The sequence below is a fragment of the Phoenix dactylifera genome, unplaced genomic scaffold, assembly GCF_009389715.1.
Source record: "Phoenix dactylifera cultivar Barhee BC4 unplaced genomic scaffold, palm_55x_up_171113_PBpolish2nd_filt_p 000046F, whole genome shotgun sequence".
Classification (NCBI taxonomy): Eukaryota; Viridiplantae; Streptophyta; class Magnoliopsida; order Arecales; family Arecaceae; genus Phoenix; species Phoenix dactylifera.
In genome coordinates, this window is record NW_024067669.1 from 1,415,897 (window position 1) to 1,439,622 (window position 23,726).

The following is a 23,726-nucleotide window of genomic DNA, read 5'->3' on the forward strand; positions in this document are numbered from 1 at the left end:
ATTTACATATTTAACTCATGACGGTTAAGCATAAAAGGCATTGAATGAGTTTCGCAGCGGACGCTTCCGTGATCCGTTGGGTGTGAAAGTAATGACATATCACGAGGGCCCCGTGCTGTGCGGATCCCCCAAAAAAAATATATCCTTAAAGAAATTTTTATGTAACAATATCAGCAAATTTTGACCCCATTGTTACAAAAAGCCATGCATGTGCAAAATAATTGACTTGTGATCCGCTCTAATTGACTCGTGCTACAGTATCTACTGGTCCGTATAAGCTACGGCTTAAGTTCGCTCTGATACTATTTAGTACAATTCAAAATTTCACTTAAAAAACTAACTGAAATATGTTATTTTAGTTTTTTAATTCTATATAAGTATTCAAAATACGCCTGCATGGCTAGCAATCTGAGAACTATAATTCACCTTACATACTCCATAGTTTTGAAGCAGGAGCGGATATTTATTATTATTATTATTATTCCGCTAAAGATGAAGACTGTTAAATGAGCGAACGTTTAGCCAGCAAGCGAATATGCCGGGCTCCAGCTCTGCACATTTGTTGACACCCATGAAAGCACATTCATGTGTGAACAGTGGGTATGAAGAGATTGCAGAAAAAAACAAATATGATATTATGGATAGATCTAATCCCATGTGTAAGAATGCCCATTAGTGTGTAAATAATGTGATAATATCCAATATCAGAGTCAATCATGCTCAGGTTATTCCATGGCATGGTCCATTTCATGAATGATTTGACGATGACAATCGACATTCTACACCGAAGACGCGTGGATTAGAAAAATTGTGTTAGACCTCGATGAAGCCAGATTTTCTATTTTTTGTTTCAAATTTTTAAGAAAGAAACCACTGTTAAGTCATCACGCCCTATCTTTCTATGCCTCTTCTTCTCCCTCTCTGAAAGGAGTTCTTTTAAAATACAAAAATGACATCCAAGTTATCTAAAAATCCAGAAAGCCATCCACCATCCCTTTCAGTCTTTTTTTTTTTTGTTGGCTTTTTTTTTTTTAAGTATTATGCATCCTGAATCAATTTTTTTGTTCACGAGTTATTAGGATTTGGAATACTTCTAAGGCATCAAAGAACTCCATTCTCGGCAAACAAGCAGTAAAACAACTCTTCATCTAGTTTTTTTTATTTTTCTACCTATTAGTTCTATTTCCTAATAGCCCAAGAGTTTTGCCAAAAAAATAAAAGAGCTGTAGGCTGGTTTAGCTTTGTAGCATCTATAAGTAAACACGTGCCGTTGGTCTTGTTTCTGTGAATTTGTGTTCATTATAAGACTCTATTTTCAAATTCAAAAAAGCTGAAACCTCTGAGATATTTTATTCTCTGTTTCTTTTCTTTAGTTGGATATTTTTTCAGTCTCATCTTATCCATAGATTTGTAGACTGTCCATCTTTGTTCCTTGTCCCGGATTACCATATTTATTGAAATCTTTTATCATACATTTGATATATATATATATATATATATATATATATATATATATATATATATCGCAGAATTACAAAAGGAAATACGAGAAAATTAATCTCAATTCATAGTGTTCTACAAATATTCTGCCATTTACGATAAAGAAATGCACCAATTATGAGATCAGTCATGATACCTTATAATCCCATTTTGAAGCCCCTGCATCCTAATCCTGAAGGTCCTTTGGAATGCTCCGTTCTGCCATTCAGAAATATTAACTTATGAAGCTAATATCAAAGTGGTATGGAACCAATGCATGCTGTATAAACACAGGTGCACAGAAGTTTAACACTATTCTGCCATCCTGACATCGTTCTCCTGTCCATAATAACTTCAAATTTTATATTGTCCTCCAAAAGCTAAAGAATAACAATTTTTTCTATATATACAACAAAAGTTTTCCAACTAAACATACAAGACAATAATCACGATTTTGGATAAAGCTCTGCAATAGCCCTAATAGGAGAGGTAACCTTGTTTAGAAGAAAGTTGCCAACCAATGCCCTCAATTTACAGCCCACAAATACAAGAAAACCTTGTTTTCTTGAGGTAACCTTCAAGAAAACACCATATAATTTAGTTTTATTTATTTCATGACTTCAAATCACACTGTTGATGAAACCATCGAACAAAATAGATCAATTGATGATACAGAATGAAACTGACTCCATTATTATAACAATCAACAATAATGCAATACGGATAGCTATGAATTTCTGTTGACATGAAAATGTAAGAATTGTTTACTCCGCCAAAAGACAACTAAACAGCTCCCCAAATTTCTGTTGTTACTAAATTTTTTTTGATCATGTGCTGAGTTGACGTTAGAAGAGAGATTAAAAAACAAAAAAAATTGCAAGACATTCATACAGATGCAAGTGATGAATATTAACATGAATGTTGCTTTGCTGTTAGAGAAACTTATACTTCAGAAGTACATGAGCGCAAAAACTTGTCAGGCCATGCCGATCATGTTTGGCAGCTGAATCACTTTCAACAGTTGCTGATCCAGCTGACTTGCCTGATTCTCAAGACAGTCAAAATTGGCACTGTATGGTGATGTATGGCTCAAAACTGCGGCAACATAAATTACAAATATATGCTGTTGAGGATTGAGAAATCCATAGCAAAAGACCCGTAGAAGAACATCTCTTATCATCAGCACGAACAAAATGCTCAGGAGAGATATGCAGGCCATACATCTTCCAATCCTGTGGATGTCATCCCTGGCATTAGCTTTATCCTAACGGTCTTGACTTGGATGCATGCTAAAAAATAGCTTTATTGATTCCAAGCTATCTCGTACAGGCCCGGCTTTCTGGAACACAAAATTTTCAAATGTTGATAAAATGGTCAGGGGAAAGGATACATCTCGAGCAAAGAACAGAAAAAATATTCAGCATAAGTTGAGAATATACAGCCAGGAATCAGGACAGCTAACAGGGGACCCATATACAATGTTAAACTGCTCGATGAAATGCACCAGCTTACAATAGTTACCATTATAAATTTTTGTAAACAATCAATGTATTGAAAGAGATGTTAACGTGATATTTATCTTTTACCTGCATTGAACAATCACAAAGATGTCGGATAGAAAGGCAGTTGTGCTTCTGGAATATCAAAGGCCATGAAAACGTTCAAATGAATTATTTCTGTCCCAGAAGGAAAATTATTTTCCGAAACTCCCAGTCCCAGGATCAATACAGTGGCTTCAAACTAGTTTATGCATCTCACACAAGCAATCAAGTCAAACTACCGATGTTTATAATTATAACCTTGCAAAATCTTCTTGGGCAACTCAAAATACAAACATGTATCATGATCAACACCAAGCTTAGAAAATTCATTTTGAGTAGAACTATTATAATTTTGCAATATATTCTCAACATGATGTTTTTTTTGTTATTTGATGAGAAGTATAAATATCTACTAAAATAGCACCAAGCACAGCAAAAGTTAACCCCTGAAAATGAAATAAAAAAGAGCTCAATGGTTGTTTGAATTACAATGCTCCAATGTGAAACCCCATCTCACATTACTTCTGGTTGATGCACGGCAATAGTGAAGACAAACCATCTCAAGCACATATTGTTCACTATGTCCTCTATTGGTAGTATTACTCAATTCCTCTTAGGAATTCCTTTCTCAGGTTTAATGATCTTCAACACACTGGCATTTACTCCATTCACCTTATGCTAATGTGCCCTTCGGACCGTCCAATTCTTCTATTTTTAAATCATATATCATTCTCTTTATTTCCTACAATTTTCAAATATCACATAACATCATCAAAAGCATGACCTCCACTTTATTCACCCCATCCTAATTACATATGTCCATTTAGCTCTTTATTACTGTCTAATAGAATAAAGATAGAAACCTTGACGCTTCAACACATTCCATCGACAATTTGATCAACACATTGCGTTTGGTTTGACTAAATTAAAAACCCTCAAACTCTAAACTTTCTTCCATATTAATTATTTCAAAAGTAATATCCACCACATCTGATCCTATCAACCAGCACTAGGAAAAGATGTGGGTCAAATTCCGACATCAATCAGCTTCCCATTTTGATATTTTAATCTATTTATCCATGATTCCATTTTCAATAAGCTCTGATACCATCCAGACTCCAGTGTCCAGAGTTATGCAAAGTTAACATCTTTGATTGAACATTACATCCTGCTACAATCAAAAAGACCACCAGCGATCGCATCTGTTAGTTCTTTTAAGAGTTTCTACTTGTCCAACATTTCAAGAATCCCCCAAATAAATATGCAGATTTATATGTAAAACATGAGATCCTGTCCCACAAGCATGAAGAGTATTAATTGTATGTTGGATTGAAAGATCAAGACTTGTTTTTTGATGGATATCATAATCACTGAAAGGATTTGTTGTTGTCTGAATAGCTTTAGGAAGAGACTGGACAAAATAGGAGAATCCTGCAAGTCATTAATGACCAAGCACCCTCTATTCTACATGCCCTTATTCAATAATGATTAATGTATTGAACCAAAGTATATAACATTTTAAAACCCCACCCAACCAGAACACCACCTCAAGGGCAGGGGGGGTGCACATCAAGGAGCTATGAGCTACACATGCAAATCAGTCTTCTTACCCCATCACACCATAATTGATATTTACAATATATCTAAATTTAAACCAAAGTCCTGCGAACCTGCTGGGAACATTGTTCTTTTTCCCCAAAGCACTTACAAAAATTGTAATTAAGCCTAAAGTAAACAATTCTACTCTCTTTTACCAAAAAAAAAAAAAAATCTACTCTCCTATATGCACAGTAGGGTTGCACTTCTTGACTTGCCATCCAGCAATTCTTTTAGGCTGTGTTTGTTTGCAGGCTGAAGGGGGGTTAGATGGAACAAAGACCCCCTTTACTCCACCTATGCCACTTTAACCTGCCTAACACTAAAAACTAACCTATTTATTCCAAGTGTATTATTGGTATTTCAAATAGTAAGTTGAGCTATTTTTCCACTTAACCTGGAATAAACTACTCCACCCACATGGTGAAGTAATTTATTCAGGAGTAAAGAGGAAGCACGTTACCCATTTACTGCAGGTTTACATATTTTGCAACCAAACACAACCTTAAAAGAACATTAATGAATAAATAAGCAAAGTCCATTACTGGAGATGAGCTTGAATATCTTTAGTACATCATTTTGGCTTTTATACTTTGTGCCTTAGGATAGAAAAACTCCCTAAATCACATCTGGCCTTTCAATCTAAAATCCTTCCAAGTTTAGGGAAACAATTTAGCAGTTGCCACTCAGTTGCATAAGCTTCAATCTTGCCACAAAGCCTGCCTATCAATTAGTCTTTTAGTTTCATGGCATAACCAAACCTTGCTAATGAAGCAGGTTGGAGATGGAAATTCCCTCCCCAAAGTCCATATACAGCAGCACGCTCAAATAAAGAGCACCCTGAAGCTAATTGCATAACACATGCATAAGCAAAGATAAATAAAAGGGCCAGGGAATGGGATAAGGGTACCATCAATAGATAATAGATACATTATAAAGTCCTTGCAGCTTCCCTCCCTGCTCAACGTTCAATGTCTCACCTCCAAACTTCACAAAGCGTTGATTAAAGGTAGCCAGCCTATCACCAAGTCTTCCTGGTTGGATCTTTCAATTATGGATACATGCATAGCAATGAGAGAATTTGAGAGAGCTCAAATTTCATCCATAGCACGTGGCTGTATAAAAGTATAGATGAGTAATTATAGGGGCAGGGGGTGCCTAATCCCTTGAGACTCTACCTCTTTGTACATTCCCCGTGAGACTCATTACATTAACAAAAGGAAAGCTAAAATTAAACAACTTCAACATTAAATTGACTAAAATTGGCTTCACAGCAATTAATGAAGGCTGGCACGAGCCATAGAACTATAACATAACACATATTTGGATGCCAACTCTAAGGTCCAAAGTAGACTTGATAAATTGATGAAGTGGTCAATGGGCATCTAACTATGAAAAAGATTCATTTAAAGCTTTCGAACCTTGGGCCGATGTGTCATTTTACCATACGCTTCATTTTGGCATAGGCAAGCCAGCATAGATTAATGTTAATGAAATCCAATAATTTGGTCATAGTATCTGATTATCTTAACCTGAGAAGAGGAGTGAAATTTATGTTGAGACTAGATATGCCTATATGCTGCATCAATTCCTCCCGACTTGGTAAAATCTGACTACAATAGATGCAGTCTAGCATTCCTTATAAAGACATGGGCTAAGTCACCGTCAAAATCCTCTTTAATACAGATTGTTGACAACATTTTATCAGAAACTTCTGGTAGAATCAGTTCTTTTCACCATGATCGCATCATCTTGAACTTCTTCGACCTCCTAAGGTTGCTAGATCACTGGTGTATGCTGAAAATTCAAAGCCTCATCAGCAGCTTCCTGATACCCAAAAGAAGCATTAAATCTAAGACAATAAGGACAAGATTGATCTTCACATACTTATGTAGCTCAAGTAGATAAGCATCATTCATTGCCTAGTTTCTTTAACGCTATGAACGGTCAAACATTCATCAACTTGTGGAAGTTGCCCAAAACAAATCTTCCAAGTTGCACATAGACCATCATCAGATCCCCTTCAATTACACATTCCATCGATTATGATTTCATGTTATTGATAACCCTATTTTGATAGTTATTAATAATCCTATTTTGGTAGTTAATCTTCTCCACTCTAGCTTGTTGATCTCCTCATTGATGTTGGCCAGTCCACACCAAGAGGAATGAGAGCCAGCTGATATATGTACTACACCACCCATGAGGTGGTAAGATGAGAGCCACTATGCACTGGTGCTGGTACAAGGCCAATATGCGTGAGATTTCAAAGCTTGCTTTGAAGACCCTATGATTCCCAAGAATCTAATTGCCACATGATTACCTCCAATCTAACAGCAAGGACATGACCATAGTACTTAAGGAGTTCGTAAACAAATGACAATCTTCAGTTATTAACTGAGAAGGACCTGAGATACTGCAAACTAGAAGTAGAACCAAAGAGGGACACCATGGGACATCATCAACCCTCTGATAATCACAATCAGTTTTCTCAAGTTTGTCTTCATGGGTTTAGCAGTGTCATTCTCGGGTTTCTCATAAACATCATCATAACCAAGACCATTGCATAAAATATTAGTGCATAAACACTTCAAATGCACTAAGTTAAAAGATATGGCTTAAAATAATAATATGGTAAATTCCTACCCCACAGGAAAAGAAAGGCTGATATCAGAATTGCGATGAATTGTTAATAAAATAGAAGTTATGAAACTAATTAACTAGCAGTGAATAAGAAACACAATAAGGTAGTTACTGATGCATGGAAAAACCATAGAACACTGAATAACAATAATTGCTTCAGAAGCGGAATGAATACAACAAAAGGATTAGCACTAAATAAATTTATAAGAACTACTAACTGAAAGCAAATCAAAGTGATACATTTCCAACCCACTAACAGAATGATTTCCAGATTGTAATAGATAAGCCAGGTATCAAAAAGATATCTAAAATGATAAACAATAGATCATACTTACAAAACAAGCATGACACAAGCACGAAGGAAGAACAATATCCTGAATCTTAAGAAAAAGTTATGAATATAAATCATAGTAAGATGTTATCATACGTTTTAACTGCGACATGCTTGTTAATCTTCTTTCAGATTGAACACTTTCCAAATAAGGAGCGATCAAAGAATCCAATTTGACCATCCAAAGTGCAACTGCAGATGTTGTTTGCGGCATGGTCTGAAAATATACAATGATATCATCTAAAACCATATTAGAACCTAAGGCAGAAGCACATTCATACAACCACTCCTCATTTAGGGCACCAACAAAATCAACAAGAACCTGCCATGGATGGTTATAAGAAATGAACCAAAAGAAAGAAAGTGTATGTCAGAAACCTTATAGAATTTAATAATTTGACCAAGGAATAATGGAAAATAACATTAACTGTTTTTTTTTTTGAAACCAAACCTGCAAAAGCTCTGCCAGAGATGATGTGCGTCGGAGCCGCTTGACCCAGAGCTTGTGCGCGGAACTTATCCATGTATTAGCTAATGCTGCCTCAGGCATACTTGCCTGTAGAAAAACAGTGAACAGAGATTTTATCGATTAGAGCACTCAAACTATTGCTGCTCATACTGTGACCATAATGCAAATTAAATTACATATTTGCTTGAATCCTTGCAAGTTGCAATTAAAAATCAGGATTAGAGTACAAGTTCACACTCAGACGTGACAAACAAAAAGGGGTTAAACACTCTAAGTCAGGTTAAAGATTCACCTCAAGTGCATGAATGGCTGCTTTAAGTGCTTGCAACTGTGAAGGAAGAACCTTATGCTTTGGATACTCGCTGGTATCCTCTATTTCCCTACATGTTGCTACATGGATGGCATATCTTTCTTCAAGATCAAAATCTATCTCAAAGGTAGTGTGACATATTTTACAATGTTTTTCATCTCTCCAGTACAAATCATGGCAACTCTCACAGCGTGCTAAAGATTCCATGTATGATCGTTTACTGTATTTTACAGCATTAAGACTGGAATAGAAAGAGCCCCATATCCATTTGTCAAATGCCTGCAGACGTTCCCATTTTTGCTTCTTATCTTGACCTTTCCTCCCAACTTCGAGAATTATGGCACCAGATGCAGACAATAGATTATCTGTTGATTCTGTAGGAATCATAATATTGTCAACATCTGAAATAGGTGAAGATCCATCTCCACTATTCCCATCTAAGTCAGATGAATCAGATCTTCTTGTTTGCCTGATTCTAATTTCATCAGTGATATACTTATCCATTGCTTGACAAAGACATGTTTCCCTCTTCTCCAAAGATGCAAAAAGGCGAGCCTCCCGTGTGCCTCTACCATCTAACACAGAGAGCAGCGTATGCAAAGCCTACATTGCAGTTAAAGACAGTGATATTCTTTCCAGGTTAGCTGAGAAAATAAGTTATAAGAGGATTCAATGAATTTCTGTAATTGACATAAGGAGATTATAAACAACCTGTGATGTATCAATCACCTCCCAATGACCATCTTCGGAAGACTCAAAATAGACCCTTCGATGTCCTGGATCATCTGCAGTACAAGGGCCAAGAAAAAGCCAATAGCTGTTGTACCTACGATCAGATCCTAAAAATATGGACTGTAATGGATGAACAACTTGACCAGGTTCTCCCGTAGGCTCAGGGTTCTTTGTTCTGGGGCCACCTGGCAGATATCCATTTGTATTGACAGAGGACTGCCCCTTCTTAGATGTCTTTAAGAAGGTAGCAGAAAAATCAGTTGGACAAGAAACTGGTAAAGAATGTGTTTCTTCTACATTATGGGAAACTCCCTCCCACGATGCTTGGGGTAGTAGAGAATGATTTGTTGATGATTTCTTTATTTTTGCACCTGATCCATGAGACCATATGCTGGGAATGAATGATATGGCTCTTATTGGTTCCTGCACAGAAAGAGTAACATAACTGAAGTAAAATATCAAGCTCTAGGGAAGTTGAGCCAAGAAAAATTACAGAACGATAGATTTTCTGATACTGTGTTAAACAAAAGGGTTTGACAATCTAAATTCATCAGATTACAAAATTTCTCATTTATCCAGGGCAATCTAACTTTGATTTCCCAGGTTAAGAAAACATATCATGGCAGATCAAATAGTGCAGCTTATGAGCAGCAAGTGAAGACAAAGTTCAGGTTGAAGCAACAGAAGAGTGCAACTGGGAACAACTCTGTTTTCAGAGCAAGAAAAGCATTATTAAAATACCTTTCACAGGGTCAGTTGTAATGCGGTGCAGTTAATGTTGACAAATTATTGTAGCACTGATATTTAATTTTCTTTATCAGTATAAGAAAATTTTGAGAAGAAAAGATTCATGAAATAGAAATAACAAAATATGATGCATCTGTTTAATAACATATCAATTATCAAAGAAGAGGTGGCACAATAGCATGAAAGAAAAATAATCAAAGTTAGAAAAAGAAATAGTGAGAATGAATGGGCACCATATTAATCAACCAGAACAAACAAATATAAAGCGAAAGATGGGATAACCTGTGATTCATTAATTCAGAAGAGAGAAAGAGTAATATGGTTGAAATTGTAGATGCTAAAAACAAAAGGCAGGCATATGTTTACCCAAATATATAGCAAATCAAGAATGTATACTTCTCAAAAAATTCCCCAAGAAACAAAAGAAAAAAGGAAATATGCAGATGTATTCTGTAGAGATAGTTATACAGTTAAAATTAACAGGGATTTCTGCACGCATATACCCCTCAAAAATCCTAGATTGAATATCTGCCCCTAAATGTAAAGAGGAATATACACACCTTTAAATGTTTGAAATTTACATCTATCATGCTCAAGGAATGTGAAACCGTCCCGAACCGGACGGTTCCGCCCGTTCCAAGCCGTACCGGTGGCTTACCGGTACAATTCCTGCTTTGAAAATGGTTCGCAGCTGGAGCTGGAGAAGAAGAAGAGAAAAAGAGAGCAAGCATGGGAGGGAGGGAGAAGAAGAGGCCGAGGATGTCTACAGAGAGCCATAGGAGGCCGTGGGTAAAAAGCCCCAAATGTTTTTCCGCGGCCTCTGCCAGCCCCCCGCGGCCCTCCGCAGGCATCCGCGGCCTCTCCTCCCCTCTCCCCCGCTCGCTCTCTCTTTCTCTTCTTCTCCGGCTCCGGCTCCGGCTGGTTTTCTCTCTCAGTACGGGCCTGGCATGGCCGGTACCGACTCGTGCCGCCGGGCAACCAGTACGGTGCCCGGTACCGGCACAATAGACCTTGATCATGCTGCATTTACTTGCATATATTCAATATTAGTTTAGCTGGGTGAACAATAAACTTAAGTTGTTCATTGACTATTTTGCCCCTATTTATATATGATTCTTTCAAAATTTTAGGAGCATGTGACAACTTCTACCTCTTAGTGGTAAATAAGCAACTACACAATCTAAGAACAAGGGAATTTACGAAACTTTCAGATTTTTGGATTGGCATATAAACAAGTTTCCAATCATTGCAAGGAAACATGCAGTTTCCAATTTTCTAAGGGAAAATGAGCAAATAAGCACTTTTTAAAAGTAATATGTAAAAATCCTAAACATCCTAAGAACAAAACCAGGAGATAAAAGAAAAATAGATAACTAATATTTAGAATAAACAAGGAAGACTACAACAAGAAGGTCAGGTAACTTCCTATCACCTCAGTTCTCAAAGTAGACCCAGCGCCAACAAGATCAACCAGAGCTGCCAAAGCATTCAACTTCTCTTCAATGCTTAGATCTGAATATTCACCCTCCATCAAGCCTACGACCCATGCTTCCCCTGAACAACTTTCATCAATCTCAGTGCATCTAGCTATCTTTTGGCCTGTTTTCCTTCGCCCAGCCTTGTACTTAACAATCTGCCTTTCATGTATAGCAGAATTCATCTCCTCGGAATCATCAGAATCATCACTGCTGGAACTGGCATCCACAGAGTCATCATCCACACTTCCTGAATCCTCAGTATCTGATGGCAGTTCCTCTTTTCCTTTAACATGAGGATCCACACGAAGACGATATGCAGAAGGCCCGATCTTTTCAAACAATGTAATGTCACTAGAAAGAGTTGAGCCTATCAGCTGCTCTAGTTCCTCTGTTGTGCTGGGGAGGTCAAGGTCAACAATCTGAAGAAATTTTTTAAAAAAAATGTCATATGAATATATGGCAAGCTTGCCTTTTCAGATATCTTACATAATGAAGCTTTGATTTTTCAAGGATGCATCATAGTATTTTCTTGATTATACCTGAGAAGCTCTTGCCAACTCAGACACTTTTAAACCGCTAGTTCCTTTCTTAGATAACAATGTAAATAGTTCTCCTTTTAGCGTACGGGGATGTAGGCCATATTTTGCCATTCGATTCCTCTCCTACAACATGAATATATAAAAGATAAACAAGAAGGCATTTTCTTTTAATTCGCAACTATTTCATCCCTGCAACAATTGCACTTCTTTACCCGAACTTGATGAGGCACAAAACTATAAGAATGACAACATACATAAGATAAAAAGGTTGGATACATCTAAAGGACCAGCAAGTAGATGGAAACAACATAGTGAATGAAAACATAGAATCAGGAGCTCAGAAATAAATATAATGCAAGTAATCTAAAAGCCCACTTAAGATTCAAACCAAGGTCGGCGGAACTATCCCGAACCAGACAGTTAGGGGAGTACCGAGCCGTACCAACAGTAAACCGAGACGGTTCCGGTAACCGAAATGAAAAGCATCTGACGAAAGGGGAAAAGGAGAAGGAAAGAGAGGAAAAGAGAGCGAGCTAGGGAGAGAGGGAGAGGGAGAGGAAGGAAGAGAGAGGGCCGCGACTCGCCGGCCTCCACCGCCCTCCCTCTCTCTCCCTCCCTCTCTCCCCCTTCTCTCTCTCTCTTTTCCTCTCTCCTGTTCTCTCTCTCCCCCGCCTCCTCTACTGTGTCGGTATGGAGCCAGCATGGAACGGTACGGAAGCATACCGATCCGTGCCGCCGGACAACTAGTCCGAGCCGGCACAGCAGACCTTGATTTAGACAGACCTTGATTTAGACAGTGCTATCCTACATTGCACAATGAAAACAGTTTAAAATTGCTAGGTAGCCTGCCGAATATAATCGATCATCCATGAAGCAATCTACATGTACTAAACTATAGTAAATGTTGAATAATTTTCACAACCTAATCAAATGGCAATTTGGTTGTTCTTACAAAGACATGGATATTAACTCTCTTGCCTTGACATTTACAAGATCTCAATCTAACAAAAGAATGACAAGCATATATAACAAATCAAGCAGCACTGTTAAAACCTGCTATAGGAACAAGTTAGTATTAGATATCTCACAAACAAAGTCAACAAACTGATAAGAAAACACATGGACATGGTTACTAATACTAATATCATTGTTATAATCCTTATTGAGGATACATTTGGTTCGCGAAAAAAGAAGGGAGAAAAGTGTGGTCAATGGGAAACAAAGAAAGGCCTCTTGTTCAGTTGGAGTTTTCAAAGAAGAAAAATGAAAAAATAGCATACCATGAGAATAAGATTCCCATGTTTTATGAAAAAGAAAAACCCATGAGGAACATAGAAAAACTACTTTTCCACCAGTTGAAAATTGGGATCCTTTTTTTTCAAAACTACCTTTAAGCCATCAAAATCCATGGATAAAGTCATTTCCTTTATTAAGGATATAATAGATACTTCACACAACTTTTCTAGAAAAGTAGATGCTCAACCAAACATAAGCCACTCCGAAATGTACCACTTTTCTATGGTCAACCAAACATGTCAAAACCACTTTTCTAAGAATCATATTCCTAGGAATCAACTTCCCAAGAAAAATATTCCAGTGAAAAAAAAAATTCCGCGAACCAAACGAGTCCTAAAGGTTTTGAATGCCAGCCTGTGCCGGTCTGTCCCAACCAGCACATATCATGTCACAGGACCAATACCAACAAACAATACAGGTTGACACAGTATGTATTATTTCTTTTTTAAAATATTTTTTTAATTAAAACAGGATATTAAATCCTTTCTGAATTTTCTGTTTTTACACTGCACAACACCTGTGCTGGCACGGAGCAACATGTGCCGGCACGGAGCAACATGTGCCATGCAGACAAGTGACTGGCACAACCACCTGCATCAGCACTTATATCTTTGCCTCATAATTACCCACCATGCTAAAGATTCATTTTTCAATACCTTGTTAAAAATTTCTCTCTTCACTGTATTCTGCTTTGAACCATAACCTGCTGCAACCAATACTTGTCGCAGTATTTCAGTCCATGTAAGAGGATTGAGAGATCTACTCCAGAAATTCACATCAAATTCCTGTTCTCTGACCTGCATGAGATACAAATTCAAAACCAAAATGTTCATGAGAGTTTCACTATAAAAAAGAAAGCACAAACAAGAAGGGAGAGGTGAAGTTATGCAATGAGAACAGTCATAATGAAGAAGAATAAAGCATTGAACTAATATCGAAAATTTGTTTGAATCTTTTATAATCATCAGAGGATAATCCAACCAAATCACAAAATCTAAGTCACAAAACAAAAGATTTCTTGGTATTACTTGAATGATGTAATAAAAAGACATTAACCTACAGTGAAAGCAACTAATTTCAACCAATTTTCTGACCAAGCAGCATCTAAATGTGGAACATCTCGAAAATTCTTCATGCTGCTGATACTAAAGCTAAACCTAATTTAGAGCCTCTTTTCACCTTCATAAAAAGAATCTCTGGTAAAAGAAACCTAATATAGGTCAAAAAAAGCTCCTCAATATTTTCTTTCTAAATCACTTGCTAATGAAATGAAGAAGGCCATAGCTCAATCTACCAAATAATTATGGAAAAATCTGAAGTCCAGAAATATTAAGATAATAATTGATGGGTCCAGACACATAGCTCAGCTGACAATGATATGTCTAAATTTTATGTTTCATCAAAATAGCAACAAAGAAGAACATAATGATACATAAATTTCCATGCATATGTTGAAAACAAGGAGTTGCAAGAGATCAAAATTCATATCAATATTTTTTAGTGTTTTTTTAGTAAAAAATTACTTTTGGATGGTTTTACAATACACAATTTGCATATGACAATGAGAAGAAATTGCATCAAGCATTCACCCAGGATCATAAACTTACAAAGTTCAGAAACCCCAGATATCTGCAGTCCTTGGAAGCCCGACAAATGAGTCCAGAAGTCATCTCCCCCTCCACATCTAACAGAAGCAGCTTGAGAAGAGCCACATGAATTTTTCCTAATAACAAGGAGTCCTGGAAATTACATATGAAAAGTAACAGCTCCATATCAGCAAGCAACAACAGTCAAATAGTGTAAGCTCCTAAAAAAAATAGCCCAAATATATTTAATTTTGATTTAGCCTTCAAAAATGATTTACCTTGTCGTGGAATGCCTGAGCAAACTCATCGAGGGTAAAGGGGCATACTTCAATTGTTACAGAATGAGTATATAAGAAACGCAAAACCTGTTTGAGAAACAAGGCAACAGATAGATATTTTAACAGTACAATAATATGGTAACTTCAGATGACAAAAGTGAGATCTATCCCAAATTCCCAATAGCACTCTGCTGTTTGCAGCAAAGTATGTTATAAGTAAAATTTACCTCAAAACTTCTAGTTGGAAAGGGAATAGGAAAAAAAGCATACCAATTCAGGCTTGGTTAATATATGCCGAGGAAGAAGGGGTGGACTGAGGATCCATTATATAAAATACAGCATGCCACTATAATATACATTTCTCTTCATGGATGCTGTTACCATGCAATTAGTTTCATTTACTTCTACTGATCATGATTTGGGAAACCCAAAGAAGAGCAAACATCTGCTGCAAGTTTTTTTATTTATAATTTTTTTTTATTTATGTATCTCGGTTGGGTGCATGTCTAAGTGCCTAATCCATTCAATATTTTAGAATTTCTTCTTACTGACCCATAGCCAATGGTCATAATGCTAATACCCATGTCTGAAGTGTCAGGTGCAGACACTTAAACTGAAGGGTCTGGGTATTCTATTGGAAGCAGACACAAGAGGCAGCAAATTGAACCATGTTTCTATCATCTTACATAAAAGTATAGAATTACGAAGATATTCATAATAGAAAGCAAAAGATTAAAAATTGTCTGTATCATTTTCTATAACCAGCATCTAAACTCACTATTTAGTATAAAAAATTAATATTCTCAGAGAACAAGATAAAGAATAATCGCTGATTCTGCATGAAATCAACAATCATCAATAAAATGAAGAAATACCAAATATGGAAATGAGTCACAATAGGTTTGGCAAATTAACGGTGAGAATTATATTGTGCCCAGAGAAAACACTTGTAGACATTTGACTAGTTTCCATAAATTGGCTAGTAGCTCTCATTCAGGAGGTTTCGTAGTTATGAAACTCACAGTGGACAAAGTCTCAAGTGATCAGATATGTGGTGAAAGCTACAACCGGATCTTGAAGGGGAGCTACACTGGAATTCTTGTATAAGTAGGAAAGATGAGGTAAAAAGTGGATATTAAGTACATTAGAATACGTCCAGGTGAAGCATGACTGAAGATAGAATGAGGAGTTCCCCGTAAGAAAGGGGCTTCAGTTTAGCAGCAACAGGAAACTACATATTCAGGAATCCAGGATTTATATCAAGAAAACCCCTAAATGAATATGAATGGCAAAAAAGGATTCACAGTATCAACCCTAAAAAAGGTTAGACAAGGCTTTTTATTGTAGCATTTAGTTAAGGAGGAACAACAAACGAACAGATTTCCTAGCATTTATTGATTATTAGCCCACGCAAATATGTGATTTAGAACTCATTGAACTTCTCTGCCATTAGAATTTATGAATCATTTCTTTTCGTTCTTTTTCCTAATACAATTCTAGATCTATATAAATGACATAACTGTCTTGCTTTCTTCCTGCCAGGTTCCTCCATTAAATTACTTAAGTATCTAATTTCATTTAAAAATTGTAATGCTACAAGTTTATTCTGGAAAAAAGAACTTTTTTGGGGGGTGGTTGTTTGGGGGGGGGGGGGGGGGGGGGGGGGAGCGACAGAGTATAATGTTCATATTGGAAACCAAATGTAAGGTTTAACATAATAAGGAAATATTAGGGGCTAGGGTTTAAAATGTATCATTCCTCTTTTAAATCCATGACTTAAGAGTAGGATAAGCAATAACATTTTGCTATGGTTGGTGATTTTAGTATGTTCTTACAGCATGACTAATAAAATAATTTTTCTAATAAACATGTATGGGAAATTTCAAGTTGGGCCACTGATAGAACTTGTCTTGCTTGGCCATGTCCTCTTCGCAACGACAATGAAAATATTTATCAAATGACACCACTGTGCTAGTGTGACTGAGGAAAAGATGTACTTTATTCCTCATGCCAGGTAGTGGAAGTCGCATAGATGAAGATGCAATTAACAGGGAAAAAGAGTACTTCGCTGACCTTGAACAGTTTTTTGACAAGTTCTGGTGAAGAATCCCATGGTCTTGTACAAAATGGCAGCTTCATTTTCACACTTTCTGGAGGAAACCTGGCCAACAAGTCTAAAAATAAAAGCACATTAAATGAGGAATGTCTGACAAGATAAGACAGATCCCTAAGACATTAGGGAAATAAATAAACCTTTGCAAAGTGGACAGCCATGTCTCCCACTTGAAGCAAGATGGGCAGAACATCTCAATGGATTTGGTCCAGCCTGTAACTCCCTGAGTTCCAGCTCCTCATCATCAACCAATACTGTTGGCATATTCGATTGTTCTAAAGACTCATCAAGTGAAAGCTTGCATTCTATCAGATGAGGTTTCTTCTGAACCACATCCTTGCTACACGGTACCTGAGTATTGTGCATAAAATTTAAAGAACAGAATACATGATCCCTTATCTTAATGTAAATTTGCATTTCGACATCACATCTTTAAGTTACTTGACCAAGAAACACTGTGACTACATACAAAAGCTTCCATAATCTCTAGCCGATTTAGAAGCTAGAGACTCTCTTTTAGCGGCACTCCAGCTAATTTCATCAGCCGCTTGATTTCATTCTTGATTAATACTCATATCACAGAGAATATTCAAGGCAACACTACCTTTCTTTTCCTCAAGGGAAGCTTGCTTTTCTCCTCTATCTTTTTCCGTGATGTATTTTCCTTCTGCAAAATGATAAAAAGTTATTAGCAGATAATCATTTATCTAGATATGAAAAGAAGCAAGAGTTCTACAACCAAGGGGTCAGGATTGGTTAAATCTACAAGAACAGAAAAAAGACAAAATTAAGGAATTAAACATTTATTGTACCAGTTTTCTTTGCCGCGTTCCTTTTGAAACCTGACACGATGTTTCTTTTAAAGAAGCATTCAATTTGAAGGGCATCCAGGATGCACTTCCATCTACAAAATCAATACTGGTTGGAATCATTCTACTTCCTGAATTTGTTGCATGCCATACTGTCATCAAACCTTTTCCAATACCATACTTCCTTTCAGGAACATTTCTTTCATGAGAAGTTATGGGGTCTACCATAGGAGACTCACAGACCTAGAAATGAATGTATTTGACAAAAGCAAATCAAAGAAAATCATGAGTTAGATTATATTTCAAATCTTGAATAAAGAGATGAGCATATTTTGGTATTCACAGACATCAGGTAAACATCATAAGGTCATAGTCCTTTTCCTCGTCATTGATGTGATGCTGATAAAATAATACCAACCAAGCCTCATCCCATAAGAAATTTCAACCATTGAGCATAATTATGAATCTCGAATGCTCACATAGACTTGAGCAAAAACCAAAATAAATAACTAAGAGATATAAAACTAGAAGAGGACTCTTCAAAATATGGAACTGAATGTATTCAAAATTAAGTTTTTACCAAGACAGATTATACAATAAAGTGCAAAAGAAGCATATTGTTCTTAAAAAATTAATATATCTAACAAAGAAGAGAAGAAAGTACTACACTAGAATGCTTTATAAGAAAAACCTGTGCAGCACATTACATTTAGTAATAACTACCTACACTGAGACCAGTACAACTTCTCCCAAGTATTATGGATAGATTAAAATTTGCCACTTTGAAAACTGAGCTACTTATCAGATCATTTGGAAATTGTTCAAGTACCTTTCTCCTTTTGAGGCTTTTTTGGCTGTCAGGACAAGACTGAAGGATTTGGGAACCTGCCCACACACAAAAAAGCATCAAACTATATAAAGTTAAAAACACAAAAATGCAAATACATTTAAAAATAAGTAAAAAAATCCTGAATAAATGAGAAGAGGCATCAAATTAAATGGTTTATCCTGAATAGTACTTCGAGTTAACATATAAGCACACTGTTAAGATATACATTACAGAGAAACAAGCAACAGAAAAACCTCTGAGATATATATAAAAATCATAAAAGATGCTTACGATTAAATGATGGAGAGCATATCAATGTTTATCTGTGTCTCTCAGACAGAAACTTTACAGATAAGTTGTCATTCATTAAAGTAGTTAAACTCCAATACCTTACAGAATATTTAGCAACAAGTCAATAAGCACATAGATGGCAATAGTAGAACAGACCAGGGGCAGAAACGCAAGAAATAGATCTTTAACATGTCGGTTTGTTAAAATTTGAAGCCTAGCCGATGGAAGACTGAGATAAGATGATAGGGTGATTTTTTTAAATTTTATCTTGTCCTAGTAAGAACAAAAGACTTAATGGGAGGAAGTGCTAGGCTATAACACCACATCATAACAGAAAATGAAAGTTGGAAAAGTCTAATATTTGTTATCAATAGCCATCCTCAAAAGATGAAATCTGATCCAGACCTTTTCCAGGTTTATATATAGTAATTCAAGGCTTGTAAAATAGTTAAGCTCGTATCAAAAATATGTATCCTTTCCACATTGAAATTTTGAAAATTGTGTTATAGCAGATGACAAGGTTTATATATATTAATTCAAGGCTTACAAAAGAGTTATGCTCGTACTAAAAATATGTATCCTTTCTACACTGAAATTTTGAAAATTGTATTATAGCAGAAGACAACACATAGCTGTGCTTAATCTCTTCACTTGATGCAATCACTTGATATTCAACTTTTTTATTTCTCTTTTGTTAAATAACACATATTTGAATATGCCATACCACCATCTAGGGAAATCGACCATTATTAAACATACCATTCCACCCAAGAGAGAGAGAGAGAGAGAGAGAGAGAGAGAGAAGTGCATTAATTCACAAATCTGTTTTCCCTGTCAATAAATGCAGAGAAAGACATACCTGTACGATAGCCAAATGCATTTGCAGGAGGAGGATCAAACTCTACTCCAAGGGGAGGACCATCTTTGCGAAACACTTTTTTCAAAACATAGTCCTTGGAAAATAAAACAGGTGAGGGAATAAGATGTTTCTTTTCTGCACAATGCATTCTCCCACCAACAGAGTTCTTCATCTGCTGTCCTGAAATCCTGTGTCTATCTTTATGTCTCACAAGCTGATTGGTAGAATATTCTGCAGAGCATCTCTTGTTTAACCAGGTTTTTTTTTTTGGATTCTGTAGCTCGTCACATATCAGCGAAGCAGGGCCTTTTAGTTCTTCTTGACCTGATATATCTTTCCTACACATTATTGGTGCTGAGCGTTCGTCTTTTGGCCCAACATGCCTAACAACAGCAAACAATGCACTGTCATTTGATTGATCTGATTCTGGTTCCACAGATTCACTGGATTTTGAGTTACTTAGAGCTTCATTCTCCCTTTTCTCTTTCCTTCTCCTCTCAACAAACCATGTACGGATCTGGTTATATGTCAAATTCAGGGTTGTAGCATACTCTTCCATTGCCTTTTGCTTTGGATATTTCTCATCTGCATGCAATCAGAAATAAGATCCTCAATAATATTTAAACAAATGGACAGCAATTAAAAAACAGAAAAGATTACAGAAATAAACAAACCAAAATGAAAGCATTTAACGCTAGCAAATTGGAACCTGAGTAGAATTTTTCGAGTGATTGAAGTTGGGCTTGTGTCTTCTTCTTTGCTGTCTTTGTCTGCATTGATATCATCATTGCCCATCAACCCAGCAGAAGCCTAGAAACAATCTCCCATACCAGAAGTTAGAACATGGAAATGGTGACATATAGACTTGAGAATTGTACCAAACAAACAAATACTGCATCTTATGTATAAATAAGGTTAAAGTAATGTAAAAATCAAAAGCAACATGAAAATTGTTCTTCAGATATTGCAGCCTATGAGGGAAAATGTTGTAAATTTGATGCAGCAAAAGTTATCATGCAAATGTTTCATAAACGAACTCAGAGTACAAAGGAAACTAAACAGGTGACTTCTAAACAAACATTTCATCATAAAAATTAACTTTAAAAAATAATAAATAACATTTCAGAGCTAGTGAAAAGGCATGTCCATTTTTTCACAAAAACTAATGTTAAAATGAACTCATAAATAATTCATTACTTCTTCATAAAATCTAAAACCACCAATATAGTGTCACAATAGAACTTGGTTGGCAGCAGAAAGAAATTCTCAAACAAATCCGAATAACAGCTTTCCGCACCAATACTCCACAAAATTCTTTGTCTAGTCAATCGCATGATGCACCAGTTGTATCCAGTCAAGAAATCGACTGCCACATGTATCATAATAAAACAATTGGCCAAGTTATTTAGATGACCAATCTTGACACAACAATTAGCAAACACACTTTGAATAGCTTTAAAGTGGCTATCCTGGATTTATAAACATATGACAGCAGAAATAAACTAATAATAACAACAATGACAATAAAAAGATTGTTATACAACAGTATCCACAAGGTGAAAACAAGCAACTAATATCACTTAAAAGAACACTGTCAGACTAGGGATGAATACAGAATCCTGTCAAATTTCAGATCAGCTAGTCAAAAAATGATAACCAAATAAATATTTACCACTTGTAACGTCCAAAATGCAACCGTAGACCAAAATCAACACAAAATTTCATCACTTAATCATTAAAGAGACCACTGAACAAAGTTGAATACTCAACCAAAAAAAAAACAGTGAACCGATACCGAGACCTCAGATTTATCCCTGAAACACCATATTTCCATCAAACCCCCAACTTAAAAGAAACCACGGCATAAGTTACCATGTCCCGGACAACTTGTCCGCTTAAGTTTAAGATTAGAGATCAAACCAACACGCCAGCAATCATAGTAAAGAAAGTATCTCCTGCCACCCAGGCACTGGCAGCGTTGTAGTGTACCCTGCCATTCCAAGCTAGGGCTGGCATGCTTAGCACGCAGTAGCATGGCAGCATTCCAAGTACTGAAACGAAGCAGAGACCATGTCAGTACTGCGTGCCACTAGGGCACTGGCACGGTAAATATCATGGCATGCTGTGCCAACCAGCACTTGAGTTCACGCTATGAGCTAGTTTAGATTAACTATTTTCCTGAGCTTTTCAAACTGAAATCATTCAACTAACATCACTTAGAAGAACACTCTCCGATGAGGAAGAACACAAAAATCCGATCCAGATTCCAATCAGGTAGTCCTAAAATCATCACCAAATAAAAATTACTACCAAATACTCAAAGCACGAACCGAGCAACCTCGTATATCAAAAAGAATACAAGAATTTACCAATTAAAACCATCTGCGAAATTGCCAGCCAAATCCCACACACAAGAAAAAAGCAATCAAAGGATTCGTGCCCAAAACCTTAAATCTATCAGAAAAACATCAAATTTCCACCAAATTCCCAATCGAAAGAACGTACTGTGCGAGCTACGAGCAAAATACTAACGTCCCGAACAACTTCTTTCCCACCTAATTCTTGAGATTAAAGCCCCACTCGACCCACTAATAACACCATCAAAAAGAAAAGTAGTAGTCCAATAGTATCAAGATAAAGATTGAACCTGGAGAAAAACGCCGCCAAGATTATCTCAAACAGAGGTTTCAGAGCTTCCCCAAGATCACGGAGTTCCCCAGTGGCGGCGTGCGCATTTCCAGACCCACTCTCTCGAGAATTCTACCCAGACTTTAGGGTTTCTTGCAGAGATTACGGGGAGCAGACGACGAGAACCACATCCATCCCCCGAGGCCGCGACGATAGGGGGCGATGAGGTGACCCTCTCTTATATACACCCTGGAGGGCTTCGCACCCGCTCCGTTCCTCTCTCTCTTCCCGAACCCAAAACCCTACCACTCCCATTCGGCTTAAACCCCCGTGAAATATCTGCCGCATTCGAACAAAAATGGCCTGGGTTCTGGGATTATATTACGAAATGGCCCTTCCTCGTTGAACTCGGTGGAGCCGTTCGATCCTGTGGGTTTGGATATCGGATGGTAGATATGGGCCACCCGTGGGAGATTCCATCCGCCAAATGGTGGTGCCACTCGGGTCGGGTTAGCCCAAACCCGATCCGATCAGACGGCTCGAGATATGCGTGGGGGATTTCGCGGTTTAGCCCTCTCAAGATGATCTTCTGCTTTCCGGATTGATTGATTAAAATAACGGCTGTGATTGCTGTTTCGGAAGATCCGTTACATTGTACGTGCCGTTATTTGATTGCTGCGGCATCGCCCCTTGCAAGCAGCCGCTGGATCCCGGCACGTGCAATACATGTGCAAGATCGGGCCCGGAGGCAAGAAATAGAGGGCCGAGAGATACGCGGCGAGGTCGAGCGGCGTCGGAACGGGGCGGCAGAGCAACCGGAGGCAGAAAGAGAGGTGGGGAAGGAATCGAAGGCGAACATGGGGAGAGTGGGGGACTTCGCCTTCAAGGCTTTCACGGCCGGCCTCGGCGTTGCCACCCTCTACCTCACCGTCACCTTCTCCGTCAACGTCTACCGCGGCCTCGCCTGGCACAGAGCCCAAGCAGTTAGCTCTCTTCTCCTTTTCTCTTCCTCTCTTTTTCCCCTTTGCTCCGTTTTCCCCATCCTTTAGTTCTTGCAATCTTTAAATCCGATGGTTTTGTTTTTTTTTTTTTTTACTGTAACATTTATATAACCTGTCAACTAATTTTTATTCTTGTCTGCCAAATTTTGTTATACATGCATCAAAATATCG

General features: G+C 37.2%; 1 protein-coding gene across 1 annotated transcript; it reads right to left on the minus strand.

The window, feature by feature from the left end:
* Window positions 1-2,142: 2,142 nt before the first annotated feature.
* LOC103711537 (homeobox-DDT domain protein RLT3-like) lies at window positions 2,143-22,850 on the minus strand. The gene is made up of 18 exons (XM_008797716.3): window positions 22,574-22,850; window positions 20,636-20,736; window positions 19,927-20,511; window positions 18,777-18,832; window positions 17,951-18,190; window positions 17,743-17,805; window positions 17,279-17,489; window positions 17,099-17,199; window positions 15,026-15,112; window positions 14,769-14,900; window positions 13,818-13,958; window positions 11,866-11,988; window positions 11,281-11,745; window positions 9,081-9,524; window positions 8,352-8,972; window positions 8,042-8,146; window positions 7,687-7,912; window positions 2,143-2,818 (listed from the first exon to the last, which is right to left on the minus strand). The coding sequence occupies exons 2-18, from the start codon at window positions 20,712-20,714 to the stop codon at window positions 2,796-2,798; spliced, it is 3,702 nt and encodes a 1,233-aa protein (XP_008795938.2). The 5' UTR covers window positions 20,715-20,736; window positions 22,574-22,850; the 3' UTR covers window positions 2,143-2,795.
* Between the last annotated feature and the right edge of the window lie 876 nt (window positions 22,851-23,726).

What these genes read in the sequence shown, in the direction of transcription:
- LOC103711537 (XM_008797716.3), bottom strand. Translation starts at nt 20,714, where the DNA reads ATGATGATATCAATGCAGACAAAGACAGCAAAGAAGAAGACACAAGCC. An exon ending in TGGCTGTCCACTTTGCAAAG is followed by an intron (nt 17,200 to 17,278) that starts GTTTATTTATTT and finishes TTTTATTTTTAG; the next exon opens with ACTTGTTGGCCAGGTTTCCT. An exon ending in GGTCTACTTTGAGAACTGAG is followed by an intron (nt 9,525 to 11,280) that starts GTGATAGGAAGT and finishes CTTTCTGTGCAG; the next exon opens with GAACCAATAAGAGCCATATC.